The sequence below is a fragment of the Plasmodium falciparum genome, assembly GCF_000002765.6.
Source record: "Plasmodium falciparum 3D7 genome assembly, chromosome: 12".
NCBI classification, from domain to species: Eukaryota; Apicomplexa; class Aconoidasida; order Haemosporida; family Plasmodiidae; genus Plasmodium; species Plasmodium falciparum.
This window is the reverse complement of record NC_037284.1, coordinates 932,501-946,837: the sequence shown is the minus strand read 5'-3', so window position 1 is coordinate 946,837 and position 14,337 is coordinate 932,501. Positions and strand designations below refer to the sequence as shown.

The 14,337-nt window shown below is 19.6% G+C and overlaps 3 protein-coding genes across 3 annotated transcripts; 1 reads left to right on the top strand and 2 right to left on the bottom strand.

Moving 5' to 3' along the window:
• Positions 1-92: 92 nt before the first annotated feature.
• Positions 93-5,713, bottom strand: PF3D7_1223400 (phospholipid-transporting ATPase, putative; the record flags this gene model as incomplete). The annotated part of the gene is made up of 6 exons (XM_001350595.1): positions 93-218; positions 359-446; positions 605-912; positions 1,036-1,389; positions 1,587-1,889; positions 2,036-5,713. The coding sequence occupies 6 exons, from the start codon at positions 5,711-5,713 to the stop codon at positions 93-95; spliced, it is 4,857 nt and encodes a 1,618-aa protein (XP_001350631.1).
• Positions 5,714-8,198: 2,485 nt separating this feature from the next.
• Positions 8,199-11,867, top strand: PF3D7_1223300 (DNA gyrase subunit A; the record flags this gene model as incomplete). The annotated part of the gene is made up of 1 exon (XM_001350594.1): positions 8,199-11,867. The coding sequence occupies one exon, from the start codon at positions 8,199-8,201 to the stop codon at positions 11,865-11,867; it is 3,669 nt and encodes a 1,222-aa protein (XP_001350630.1).
• Positions 11,868-12,556: 689 nt separating this feature from the next.
• On the bottom strand, positions 12,557-13,921 carry PF3D7_1223200 (nucleus export protein BRR6, putative; the record flags this gene model as incomplete). The annotated part of the gene is made up of 1 exon (XM_001350593.1): positions 12,557-13,921. The coding sequence occupies one exon, from the start codon at positions 13,919-13,921 to the stop codon at positions 12,557-12,559; it is 1,365 nt and encodes a 454-aa protein (XP_001350629.1).
• Positions 13,922-14,337: the final 416 nt, after the last annotated feature.

The window sequence follows — 14,337 nt, the reverse complement described above, 5'->3', positions numbered from 1 at the left end:
TTGTTTTCTTTTTTATTAACACATAATAAGTTATCATAATAATTTCTTTATTCCAGTTCTTTCCAATATGCTCATTTGTAATACCCCTTTTTTTAAGCAAGCTTGAAAAACTGTGATGGGGTAATAATATTTTTAACTTTTTTAATTATAAAGAATGGTAACCAAGCAAAGATAACTATCAAAATGACTTTATACCAAAACATGACAGACATAATTTGCTAAAAAAAAAAAAAAAAAATGAACACATTAATAAAAAATAAAATATAATTTAATTTTTTTTTTTAAACATAAATTATAATATGTACTTTGTTTTATATATTAAAAACTTGTTATATATATTCACTATGTTGTATCTTACCATAATATCAAAGTAGTTTCTCAATATAAACATGGAGAATATATACACAATAAAAGAACAAATATTTGCTGAAATCATTAACGGATGCCTAAAACAAGGAAAAAATAAAAGAAAATATATATATATATATATATTATATACACATAAATATATGTACTTATTTATATCATAAATTTTATTCCTTTAATTTTATTATTTTTTTTTTTTTTTTTTTTCTGTGCGTGTTGAACTTTTTTAAAATTTTACCATGACTCGACTTCTAAATGTATGTTCATAATTTCTAATACTATTAAAGAAGAAAAAGATATATTTATCAAATTGTTGTAATTATCATTAAACAATTTTAACGCCCCTAGCATAACAACGGTTCCTTGAAAAATTGATATCCACACAATTATAAAGAAAGACTTTAAATCGAGCTTCCTCTTATGTTTCTTGTTCTTATATATTTCTGGGTATAAATATATCAGATTTTTCTTTATCTTTATATCCAACAATAGTGATAAAAATGGTGCAGTCGTATAATAAGTGGTATATCCGATTTGTAACCACCCCTAAAAAAAGAAAAAAATAATAATATAAATAAAAATAAACATATAAATTTATATATACTTGAAAATTATATGCTATATAAACAACTATATATATATTTATATATATATATATTTTTTTTTTACCTGAAAAATGGACACAGGTATACTGAAAAATATATAACTGTAAATAAACTGCAGGTATGTTAATATAAATCCTCTATGAATTAAAAAGGAACATAAAGAAGAAGTCTGTAAGAAGGTATTATTTCCATAATAAAGAATTAATTTTTTGATATTTTTAAACTTGGAAACAATAATATCACTATCGTGAACAACCTGTTTTCCTTCTTTTCCTAAAACACCAATACCGATATCTGCTGACTGTATCATAGCAACATCATTACCACCATCTCCAATACACAAGATTTTTTTCTTTTTTATTGTTTTGATCAAAATTGCGATTTCTTTCTTTTCAATGGGACTACATCGACAACAAACCTATTATAAAAAAATAAAAAAAGGAAAATGTATTTTTTTTTTTTTTTTTTTTTTTTTTTTTATTGGGGTATTCCATGTTTGTGTAAACATTAGAAAAAAATAGTATGATATTTATATATTTATTATGATAACAAATAAGAAAAATAATGAATATAATATATTGATACATATATATATATATATATATATATATTTACCACTGCACGTGCATTGGCTGCAAAGTCCACAAAAGCATTAGGTATATACTTAATACAATTTTGTATAATAATATTATCAAAGAATAACACGTATGATTCTATATTATGTAAAATAGAATTAAATTCCCTAATTAAATTTGAAGTACTCTTAATATTTTCATGTCTGAATATATATATATTGTGCTTCTTCTTCTTAATGTTCGCATTCTTACATATACATATGGCTGTTTCAATTTTATCTCCTGTTAGTACCCAAACCTTTATTCCACTATTATAAAGCATTTCAATAGTTTTTCCAACTCCCTAAAAAATAAAAATGAATAAATAAATAAATAAATATATAAACATACACATATACATATACACATACACATATATATATATACATACACATATATATATATATATATATATATATATATACATATATATTTGATATCTCTTTTTACCTCCTGCAATTTATCTTCAACTCCTGTTATTGCCAAAACTTTAATGTTCTTTTCCACATATTCAAGAATATTCTCCAACTGACCCTTGACGTCCTTATTCTTATTATACAGAGCCGAGAAATTGTGGAAAAATTGTTCCTCAACATTTAAACAACCATGAACTAAAACTCTAAGTCCTATATTTGACAAATGGTCACTTTCTTCATATATAAACGTTTTATATTTTTCATGGCACTTTTTAATTAATACATTATCTGCTCCTTTAATGAAAAAATAGATATTTCTATTTTTGACATTTCTAACAAAGATACTCATTCTTTTAGTTTCTGATGAAAATGGTATATGTAATAATATATCATATTCTAACATGATATTTTTATATTTGATTTCTATTTTACTAGCAGTTTTCTTTTTCAATATAAAACCACAATTAGTTGCATATTTTAAGAAAGCTAATTCGTCAGGAGAAGAACATTGATAGCTAACATCCGAATGTGAAAACGTCTCAGAATCTTCTGAACTATTAGATGAGAAATGTTTTTTTTTTTTATTTTGTGTACTTGATTTGACATTGTCTGAATTATTTTCTTTTTTATTTTTCTGCACATCTTTTTTTTTTCTATTTACTTTTAATATATAATATAGGTTTTTCTGGAAATCCTTTTCTTTTCGTTCTTTCTTTTTTTTAGTTTTTTCTTTTTCTTTGTTACTACTTTCTTTTGTTAAGGTTCTAATATTATTACATATAAGAAATGATAAGAATGTTTGAAAAACACGATGTCTTTTTAAATATTCAATATCATCAATATTATCATTATAATAATCTAATGGATCAGATTTATATTTTAAAAATTCATCAACCATCTTTTCTACTTTTTTTTTTTTCTTTTCTAAAGACATATTATTATTATTATTGTTGTTGTTGTTATTATTGTTATTATTATTATTATTATTTTTGGTTAATGTTTCATTTCTATTTTGACCCATATTTTGATTTAATATCATATTATTTTGTTTATAATTTTTTAAATGTACATCTCCATAACTTGTATCTGAATAATTAGACAAAGAACGTTGATCATCATTATAATTTTTCTCATCATATAATTCGTTATCACTAATATTATTATGATGATGATTTGATTTTGTGTAATTACGTAATTTTGTATTATTATTTATATTACTAGTATTTTCCATTTCGTATGAAAATGATGCTAATTCTCCATTTCTTAAATTTTTATTTCTTCTATCATGTTTGGAATAATTCGATGAAGCTAAATATATAGATGTATCATCAACATCTTCATTCATATCATCCAAATTATATGATAACATCTTTTTATTATAATTCCCTTTTTGTTTGGTTTCCATATTATTACCTTGTATGGAATTTTTTTCATTTTCTGCATGTATAACATCAAAACCTATATGTATAACTTTAAGCACCATGACATTTTCTGTTAGTGTTCCTGTTTTATCCGTAAAGATATAATCAATATCTCCAAAGTTTTCAATAATTCCACTATTTTTAATTATAGTTGATTCTACTTCTTTATCTCTTTGTATAAGTAGGGTATAATAAATTTTTGCTATATTTAGATTAACACTTAATGATATTGGTATAACAGAGGAAAATAATAACATAAAACGTATGAAATTTAGATACCATAAATTATTTAATTTAACAGAACACATATATATAGAGAAAAGTGTCAATATAATAAATAAAAATAATGTTATTAAATTTAATTTTTCATCAATCATTCCTCTTTTTATTTTACTAATTTGTGTACTCATATTTACTCTTGTGTCACTTCCTGTATATATAACTAAACAAATTACATCTGAACTTGTTATTACTGAATTAAATAATATAAAATTATCATAATTCAATTTTTTTCTATAATTAACATTGTAAAAGTTAAAATTATCTTCATTATTAAATACATTACACATTTTCCCATCATTTACATATGAACTTCTATTACCAGTAGTATTAACACTATTCTTTTTTTTATTAAGATTTATAGTTCGTTCATTATTACCTTTTTCCACATCAATAAATGTTACCATTTCTTTTTTCTTGTCTTTTTTGTTATATGCATAATCGGTATCTTTTTCTTCTAAATTAAGATATCCTCTATCTAAATTTTTTTTTTTTTCATTTTGTACTTGGTCATCATCTCCATATGAATAGGTATTATTTTTTGTACCAAAAATCCTTCTTACAGATTTTTTATCGTCTAAATTTTGTGTATCATTTTTTTCATTATTCGGAATATTCACTTCTTCATCTTCTTCATCATCATCTTCCTCATCATCGTCTTCATCATCATCTTCATCATCATCATCATCGTCTTCATCATCGTCATCATCATAATCATCTTCGTCGACATCTTCGTCATCTTGAACCCTACCTTCATCCTCTTTTGCCATATCAAAAGAATAATTTAAAAGTTGGTTATCATTCAAACTGTGATTATTATTTTCAGTCGTTTTAAAATCTCCATATGGATTATACTTAAAAATAACAAAGGATCCTTCAATTTTATAAATATCATTTTTTGGTTGTTCTAATATAAATAGGATATCAATTGTAAAAAAATCCTTTAATCTTTTTAAATTCTGGAATATATTAATTGGATATTTAATTTTCCAATCAGTTTCTCCATCAATTTTATCTGTTTTGACATATGTATAATTTGCCGTTTCATTAGTTGTTTCATTTATATTTATATTTTTTTTACTTTTATTATTTTTCTTTTTTCTTTTTTTCTTTTTTTTTAGTTGGTTACTCATATTATTATTTTGATCATTAGGATTAAAATTAAAATCATTCATATTCGTATTGTTATCACCTAACATTAATTTTTTCTTTTGTTTTTTTTTTCCTTTTTTTTGTGATTTTTCATTTTCACTAAATAATAAGTTATTACTTGTTTCACTACAATTATTATTTGATTCGTTATATCTATCATCAATTAATTCATTATCAATATTTTTATTAAAATGATAATAACTTTTATTTATTTTATTATAAACATTATTGCTTTTATTCCATCTGAAACAGTTAAAAAGTCTTTTTTCTTCAACCTTAAAATTAGATTCTTCGTTCTTATTTAAGTTTCTTAATAAAATACAATCAGCTGGTACTCTTTGTTTTGATTTAATCAAAATTATATCTCCTACTCTTATATCCTTCGAATATATTTTTTGGAAATTACCATTTTCTAAAAGTGAATAATATATTTCGTTATTATTTTCTAAATCTTTGATAAATCTTTTTAAATCATCTACTACTTCATTTATTAAACTAATAAAGATAATAAATAATAATGGAGCTACAAAAGTAAATACATAACCTGTGTTAAATATAGGAATTATTTGTAACAAAGATACACATAAATAAAATAAATTTAAAAAGTCAGCAAACTGATAAAATAAAAATAATGGTATAAATGTTAATATGGTATATTTAGTACTCTTTATCTTATTATCACAAAAAAAATTTGGAAAAGTCCTCCCATGTATATTCACAAATCTTTCTCTCTTCTTATTCTTCTTATTATATATGTGACTAAACAGTTTATAAAATATATACGAAAAAAAATACTTTATTCTTCCTCCTTTATTACTCAGAAGAAAGCGTAATTTTCTTAACTCCTCATCATCAACCATTTTATTATCTTATTCACACACATATATATATATATAAATATATATGTTTTAATTATACAAACATATATTCATATAACAATATAAAAACTATTATATCAAGAAAACAACAAATCTTCACCTTATAATTTTTCCTATATTGATAAAATATGTGCTTTTTCGGATGTAAATGCTTTACCTATATATATATATATATATATATATATATAAATATATTTTTTTTTTTTTTTTTTCAGCGGTAATGTAAAAAAAATATATATATATATATAATAAAATGAATAAATAAATATAAATATATATGTATGTATATGTTTACAGTTCCCGTTCAATTCTTATTTTTACATTTTTCTTCTTGGTCATCTATCTCTTAAATACATAATCATTCATAAAAAAAAAATACAATAAATTTCAAGTATCATATACATCATTATAAAAATGACAAAAAATATTTTTTCAAGATTAAACACTTTTTATATTATATAAATAAATATAAATATATATATATATATATATATAATTCATAGATTTATATAATAATAATTCTTATACAAATTAAACAAACATGAAAATTATATACAAATTATTAAAGTAAACATATTATTATAAAAATTACTTCATTATAAATATAAATAAATAAATAAAACATATATTACATTATATAATATATATATCACATATAAAAATGTTACATATAAAATATAATCTAAAATATATATATTATATATATTTTTTTTTTTAAATATATAAAAATATTTTTTTATAATATATATAAATTATATATATTTTCTTCCTTTTCTTTTATATTCTTTAAATAATATATAAAAAAAAAAAAAAAATAAAGTATATATAAATGTATTAAAACTTAAAATAATGTAATTTTTTTTTTTTTTTTTTCTATATATTTTTTATTTGTAGAATAATTTATGGTTTTAATTTTGTAACATTTTATATAAATAAATTATATATATGTAATAAAATATTATTAAATATATATAATATTGATTCAATTTTTTTTTTTTTTTTTTTTTTTTTTTTTTATAACAAAATATAATATATATATATTATATATATATTATAACATTGTAATATATTATTACTAAATATGCAATAAATAAATATACAATTATATATAAATATTATATATATAATATAAATAAATATATATATATAATATATATATATATATATATATAAGATATTAGTATAAGGGTTGAATTATTTATTATATATATAAAATATATATCTTTTTGCTTAGATTAGTCATCAATCAAATATAATGAGAAATTGTTATTATATAAATCATTATAAAAATATTTATATATATATTATCAATCTTTTATTTCTTAAATAATAAAAAAAAAAAACCCCAAAAAAAAAAAAAAATAAATAGATTAACACAAAAAATTATAATACATATATAATATATATTATATATATATAATAATATTATTATTATTTTCATATATGTATACATATACATATATGAGTTAATATTTCCATATAGGTTTTTTTTTTTTTTTATTTTTTTTTTTTTGCCTTTCTTTTTTCTTTATGTAATTTTTAATAATATCACAAAAATGCCCATTTTATTTAAAAAAATTAATTTTTCCCCCTCTTTCTTTTTTCTTCTTATGCTTCTCCTTTTTTTTATTATTATAAGAATTGGTACAATATAATTAAAAATATAAAAATCATTGTACAAATGATATTAAATAAATTAATATTTGTGCTAACATTTTTTGAAATTTAATTAAATTATTAATATATTTTAGAATATATTTTTTTGTTAAATAAAAAAAAAAAAGAAGAGAAAATGTTCAACGAGAAATGGTTATATTAAAAAAAAAAGAATATGTTTTAAGTATATAACTTTTGTGTGTTACATATATATTATATATATATATATATATATATATATATATATATATATATATATATATTTATTTATTTATTTATATTTTATCGTATGTGTAATTATATATCATATGAAATATATTTTTGATTGGATTAATTCTTTTGATTTACATATATATTTTTATATCTTTTCTTTACAATTTATAATAAAAAAAAAAAATATATATTTTTTTTTGTAAGATCAACTAATAATATAACTTTGTAAAGGCATCTATATGAACAAGACAAAATTTATTATAAGTGAAAATTATACAAGCTGTATAATATAATATTACAAACTAGTAATTATATTATACATACATATATATATATATATATATATATTTTATTTTTTTTGTATAACATTATCAGATGATGTAAAATTTATTTATAATAATATTATATATACCTTTATACCCTTTACCCCATAAAAAAAAAAAAAAAAAAAAAGAAAAAGAAAAAGAAAAAACAACTGAGAAAATGTTAACGACGTTACTACTACATTTTATATTTATACATTATTAGATATTTTAAATTCTTTCTTTTTTTTTTTTTTTTTTTTTTTTTTTTGGATCCACAACAAAAATAAAATATTATGTCGTTTAAATTTTCCATTGTTTTTGTTCTGTATTTATTATTTTTATTGAAATTTAATAAGAGGTTTATTTTTTTAAAAAGTGAAAAAATTACAAGTTATATAAATACACAAATCCCGAATTATAGTAGCAGCCCTCCTTTTTTTTTAAAAAAAGAGGCTAAAAATAATATTAAAAAATGTTATTTTATAAAGAGAGAGGGGTATAGGAATATAGGCACAAAAAATGCGTCAAATGCGTTTGTTTTAAATTTCAAGAGTAATCGTTCAACATATACAGACAATGCTTTTAGTTGTACATCTTTGTGTTCTGAAAAGAAGGAAAGAAAAAAGGTCCAAGATCCTTATGATCTGAAGGCGAAGAAGAAAGAAAAGACATATGAATTAAATGATATAAAAAATAATGAAAAAAAAAAAGATGATATAGTTAATGCATCTAATGATATAACAAATGATAAATTGGATAATATAAATAATAATATAAATGAAAGTCGAAAACTTATCAAAGGTGAATATTATGATGTTGAAATTTGTGAAATATTATCAAAGAGTTTTTTATCTTATGCGAATTTTTTAATATTAAATAGATGTTTATGTGATTATCGTGATGGTCTAAAAACTGTACAAAGGCGTATAATATGGAGCATGTATGAAATAAATAAAGGTATTGATAAAAAAGGATATAAAAAATGTGCTAGAATAGTTGGTGAAGTTATAGGTAAATATCATCCACACGGTGATAAGAGTGTATATGATGCTTTAGTTAGGTTAGCTCAAAAGCATCATAATAATAATTTGTTAATAAAAGGTTATGGTAATTTTGGTTCTGTTGAATATAACGCTGCAGCTATGAGATATACTGAAGCTAAAATATCTAGTTTTTGTTATGATATATTATTAGATGAAATAAATGATGAAAATGTTGAATACATAAAGAATTTTGATGGAAATGAAAGAGAACCTAAAGTCTTATGTAGTAAGATTCCATTATTATTAATAAATGGTTGTTCTGGCATTGCTGTAAGTATATTAAGCAGTATACCTTGTCATAATTTAATTGATGTTGCCAATTGTTGTATAAATTTTTTAATAAATGAAAACATTAGAGATGATGAATTATTTCATATAATAAAAGGACCTGATTTTTCAACTGGTGGTATTATTATAAGTAAATATGATATATTAAAGAATATATATAATAGTGGTAAGGGGAATTTTGAAATAAGAAGTAATGTATTTTTTGAATATATAAAGAATGATAAAAAAGTTATTACAAAACATATTAATGATTTATCATCTATAGAAAATTCTGATATAGATAAATTGACAAAAAAAATAATTATAAAAAATTTACCCCCCAATGTAAAACCAAATGAACTAATAGAAAATATTATTAATTTATTAAATGATAAAAAAAATGAACATGATAATATATTATTAAGAATTAGAGATGAAAGTGAAAAAGAGGATATGAGAATAGTTCTTGAATTAAAAAAACATAGTCAAATTGAACAGATACATAACTTCTTATCATATTTATTTAAATATACTAATATGCAAATTAGTTATCATTGTAATTTTGTTTGTATAGGTTATGAAAATACGTATACCCAATTTTCATTAAAATCTTTTATAAAATTATGGTGTAATAATCGTATAAAATTTATTAAAACGAATTATGAAATAAAAAATAAGAATTTACAAAAACAATTAAATATTATTGATCTATATCTAATTATACAAAATAAAATACTTGATATTATAACCTTTTTTCAAAAAAATCAAAATATTGAACAAATACAATTATATTTAAAAAATAATTTCAAACTTAACCCTGAACAAATTAAATATATACTATCTATAAAATTACAAAAATTAATCAATATTAAAAATATAGATTTTATAAGTCAAAGAAATAAAATAATGCACCAAATTAAATTAAATGACGAAATTATTAATAATGTTCAAAATATTAAAAATCTTATAATACAAGAATTAATATATATCAAAAACAAATATGGTATCCATAATTTAAACAAACAATGTATAATTCCATCAACACCAAAATATAAATATTCATATATTAATAGTGAATATCATCCTAATTTTTCTAAAAATAAACAAATCATAGATACATATAATACGGTATCAACAAATGATAATAATATAAATCACAGCAATTATACACATGATCTTCCTAATACGGATAATGTAACAAAGGATAAAAATGTAGTAGAAACAAATGTACATAAAAATATACATATATCTAGTGATATATCGAATAATATAAAAAATAGTGATAAAAATAGTTCTCTTACAAAAAATCAAGATAGTGATAATATGATGCCTTATAGAAATACTTATATTGATTCCTTAGATAATAACATGAAAGATATTTATAATAATGATGAAGTGCTGATTTTAATTACATATGGAGGGTATATTAAAAAAATTAAAATTAATGAAAAATTGAAAAATCACTCAAACAATATAATAAAATTATCAAATGTGAAATATATTTTAAAAGAAAATGAAGAAAAATTAAATGAAAATAATAAGCGCCTAAAATTTAATGATTTACAAAAAGGAAATGAACAGGAAAAATATAAGGATAATGAACAAAAACTAAATAATGACATTGGTCATAATATAAATATACAAAATAATAATAATGATAATAATAATAATAATAATGATAATAATAATGTATTATTATTAAATGAAGAGGAATATAATAGTTATAAAATAAAAAAAAGTATTCTTGTAAGAAATAGGGATAAAATATTATTAACAGATAATTATAATAAAGCATTTCTATTAAATGTTTATGATTTACATCTATCGTCATATGATTCTAAAGGTACACCAATTAATCAAATAATTCACTCATCCAAAAATATTACTGGTATAACAAAATTTCAAGAAAATAAAAAATATTTAATTGTGTGTAGTGAAAATGGAAAAATGAAAGTTATCAATAATGATGTATTTCTAAAAAGGAAAAAAAAAGGTATCAAGCTATTTAAAAATAAAAAAAATATTTATTTCAGTTATTGTAATTTTAATGATAATTGTATAGTAGGAACCAAAAATGGGTATATCATACAGTTTCCATTAAGTAGTTTTAAAATATCAAAGAAAAATTCCTTAGGTAATAAATGTATTAGCCTTGCAAAAAATGATAAAGTAGTTGATTTATTATCATATGAAAATAATGAAAAAAACTTGAAAAATTATAAAATCATATTCGTAACTAAAAATGGATTTGGAAAAATGATTAATTTGAATGAATTAAAAATTCAAAAAAAAAAAGGAAAAGGACATAGAATCATGAAATTTAAAAAATCGAAAACAAGAAAGGATAACAAAAAGGATATAGAAAAAAAACAAATCAATGCAATTAATAATAAGGATAAAGATAAAGATATACCATCAAATAATGATGATAATAATATTTTACATAATACTAAAGTGGATGAATTTTTAGGTTTCAAATTATATGATATGAACAAACAAAATGAAAAAGATATACTTATTATGATTACCGACCATGCTGTACTTATAAGAAAAAATATGTCTTTATTAAAAGAGAAGAATAAAAAACACTCTTCTCAAATTTATGCAAAAATGAATAAAATAAATCAGTTGGTTTATTTTGACATAATCTGATTTGTTATATATATATAAATATATTGTCTGTATTATATATATGTATATATTTTCCTAATTTCATTTATTTTTTATTTTTTTTTTTTTATGTTTTCAATTATTTGTTTTAATTTTTAATTATAAAATACTTATAACCTTTTGCAAGTATTTGTTTTTAATTTTTAATTGTAACCATTGATAAGATAATATTGAAAAGAAAAATTGTCTTATAAAATTATTAATGATTAAAAATTAAATTAAAAAAAAAAAATTTAATGAAATGTACATATATGTTATTAATATATATGTAATGTATTCAAAAAAAGAAAAGAAGAAAAAAATATATGTATATGAAAACATTTCAAAATGTGAAATATATATATATATATATATATATATGTATGTATGTATATATTTCAAACATATATGTATATAGACTAATTTAACAACATTTAATACATTTGTTAAATATATTCATATATGTATTAAAATAAAAAAAATTGGAAGAAATATTAAATAATTTATTTTAATTTGTATCTATTTGACAAGAACAAGAACAAAAAAAAAAAAAAAAAAAAAAAAAAGAATATAAAAAGAATATAAAAAAGAATGGGTTTTCACATATAAATATATATATATATATATATATATATATATATATATATATATATATATATATATACATACATATATATTTACATATCACATTTTTAATCCCTAGAGAGATATTTTAAGAATCCCAATTTTTTGGAACTCCTTTTTTGATCTTTTTTTGACGAATTGTAAGTTTCGTTAAAGTCTTTATTTCTTGGAGATGAGTGTGTGCCCATATCATTTTCATTTAAATTATGATGAAAATTATTCATAAAACTATTAGTATATGCATTTCTATTAAAGCTACTATTTCTATAAAATTTATTTTGAGATGGCATACAATTCATAATAGGAATGTCCATATTTGGATTCCCTGAATTATTATAATTAATTGGTTGTGGTATTATAGGATAGAAAGGATAATAAGGATATGGAGACATATTATTATTATTATTATTAAGATGATTATAATTATTATTTAAATTTGGATATGTAGAATTATAATCATTATTAGATCTATAACCTCCAATTGATAAAGCATAGTTACTACCAATAAAAATTAAAAGAAATATAAAAGCAATTACACATATACTTTTCCATTCAAATTGTACAATAAATGTATTAATAATTTGTCCTAACATTTGAGCAGATAAAAATGATATATCTTGATATAATTTATAATCAGTTTTCATACATTTAGCCCATTCTTCACATTTTTCATTTAATAGAGGTAAATTTACAGTACCACATTTATGAGCATTATATTGTTTTCTACAAGAATTTGATTCTTCTTTTACATTTTGAACTTGTATGGCTACTTTTTTATTTATATCTTCTCTTACAGATATAAATATATAATAAATTAAAGTTACTATTAATGATGTTATAATAATATTAAATATTACTCTTATCCATCTTTGTATAATATCAGGTGAGTAAACAAAAAAGTTACGTATTCTATCTCCACGTTCCTCTTTTATATATTTTGGATAATAATCTCTAAATTTATTATCATACAAAACCATATGGTGTCCATTATTCTCATGAAGAAAAGAATTATTATTTTCGAAATCCTTAATATAAGATAATTCAGATACATTTGTATTCTGATCTATACAATTCCATAAAAATTTTCTTTTCATACTTAATTTTTTACTATTATTTCTTAAACCACCTAACACTAAATTATTACTTCCATAGGCATCTTTTCTTATAAAATTCTTCTTTTTTTTTAATAAATTTAAATTACGAAAATTTTCTTTTCTTATTAAAGCATCATCTTTCTTAGTTTTTGTCCCTTTGCATGATCCGTTATTAGAACCATTACTTATTAAAAAATTCTGAAATCCATTAACTAAATCATTAGAATTGTTTTCAAGATTTATCGTGTCATTTTCTTCATCATCATCTCCATCACTGCATGTAAAACGTTTCGATTCTTTTAAAGGAATAAGAGGCAGCTTGTTTTCGCTTTCATTCATTACTCCTTCGTAATAATAAATTAAGTTCAATATGTCCTTATGACGACTTTATATTAGTCTTTAATTATTATTATTATTATAATATATAGTTGTATTAATTATCTGGTTGTATATATCATATAATTTTATAATCGTAAAGAAATTACGTTTCCCTTCTTTATCTTTTCAATATATTTCTTCTCATATTTTTCACTTAATGTGATACAAAAAAAAAAAAAAAAAAAAAAAAAAAAAAAAGTAAATTTACAAATCATATAAATATTATAACATATGATGAACTATTTTTTTTTTTTCTTTCTTTCCTCTTTTTTTTTTTTTTTTAATATTTTCTCTTTGTATTCTTCATGATATGGATACAAAAATATATATATATTTATTTATTATTTTATATAATATTTTTATGTGTTATAATTGTA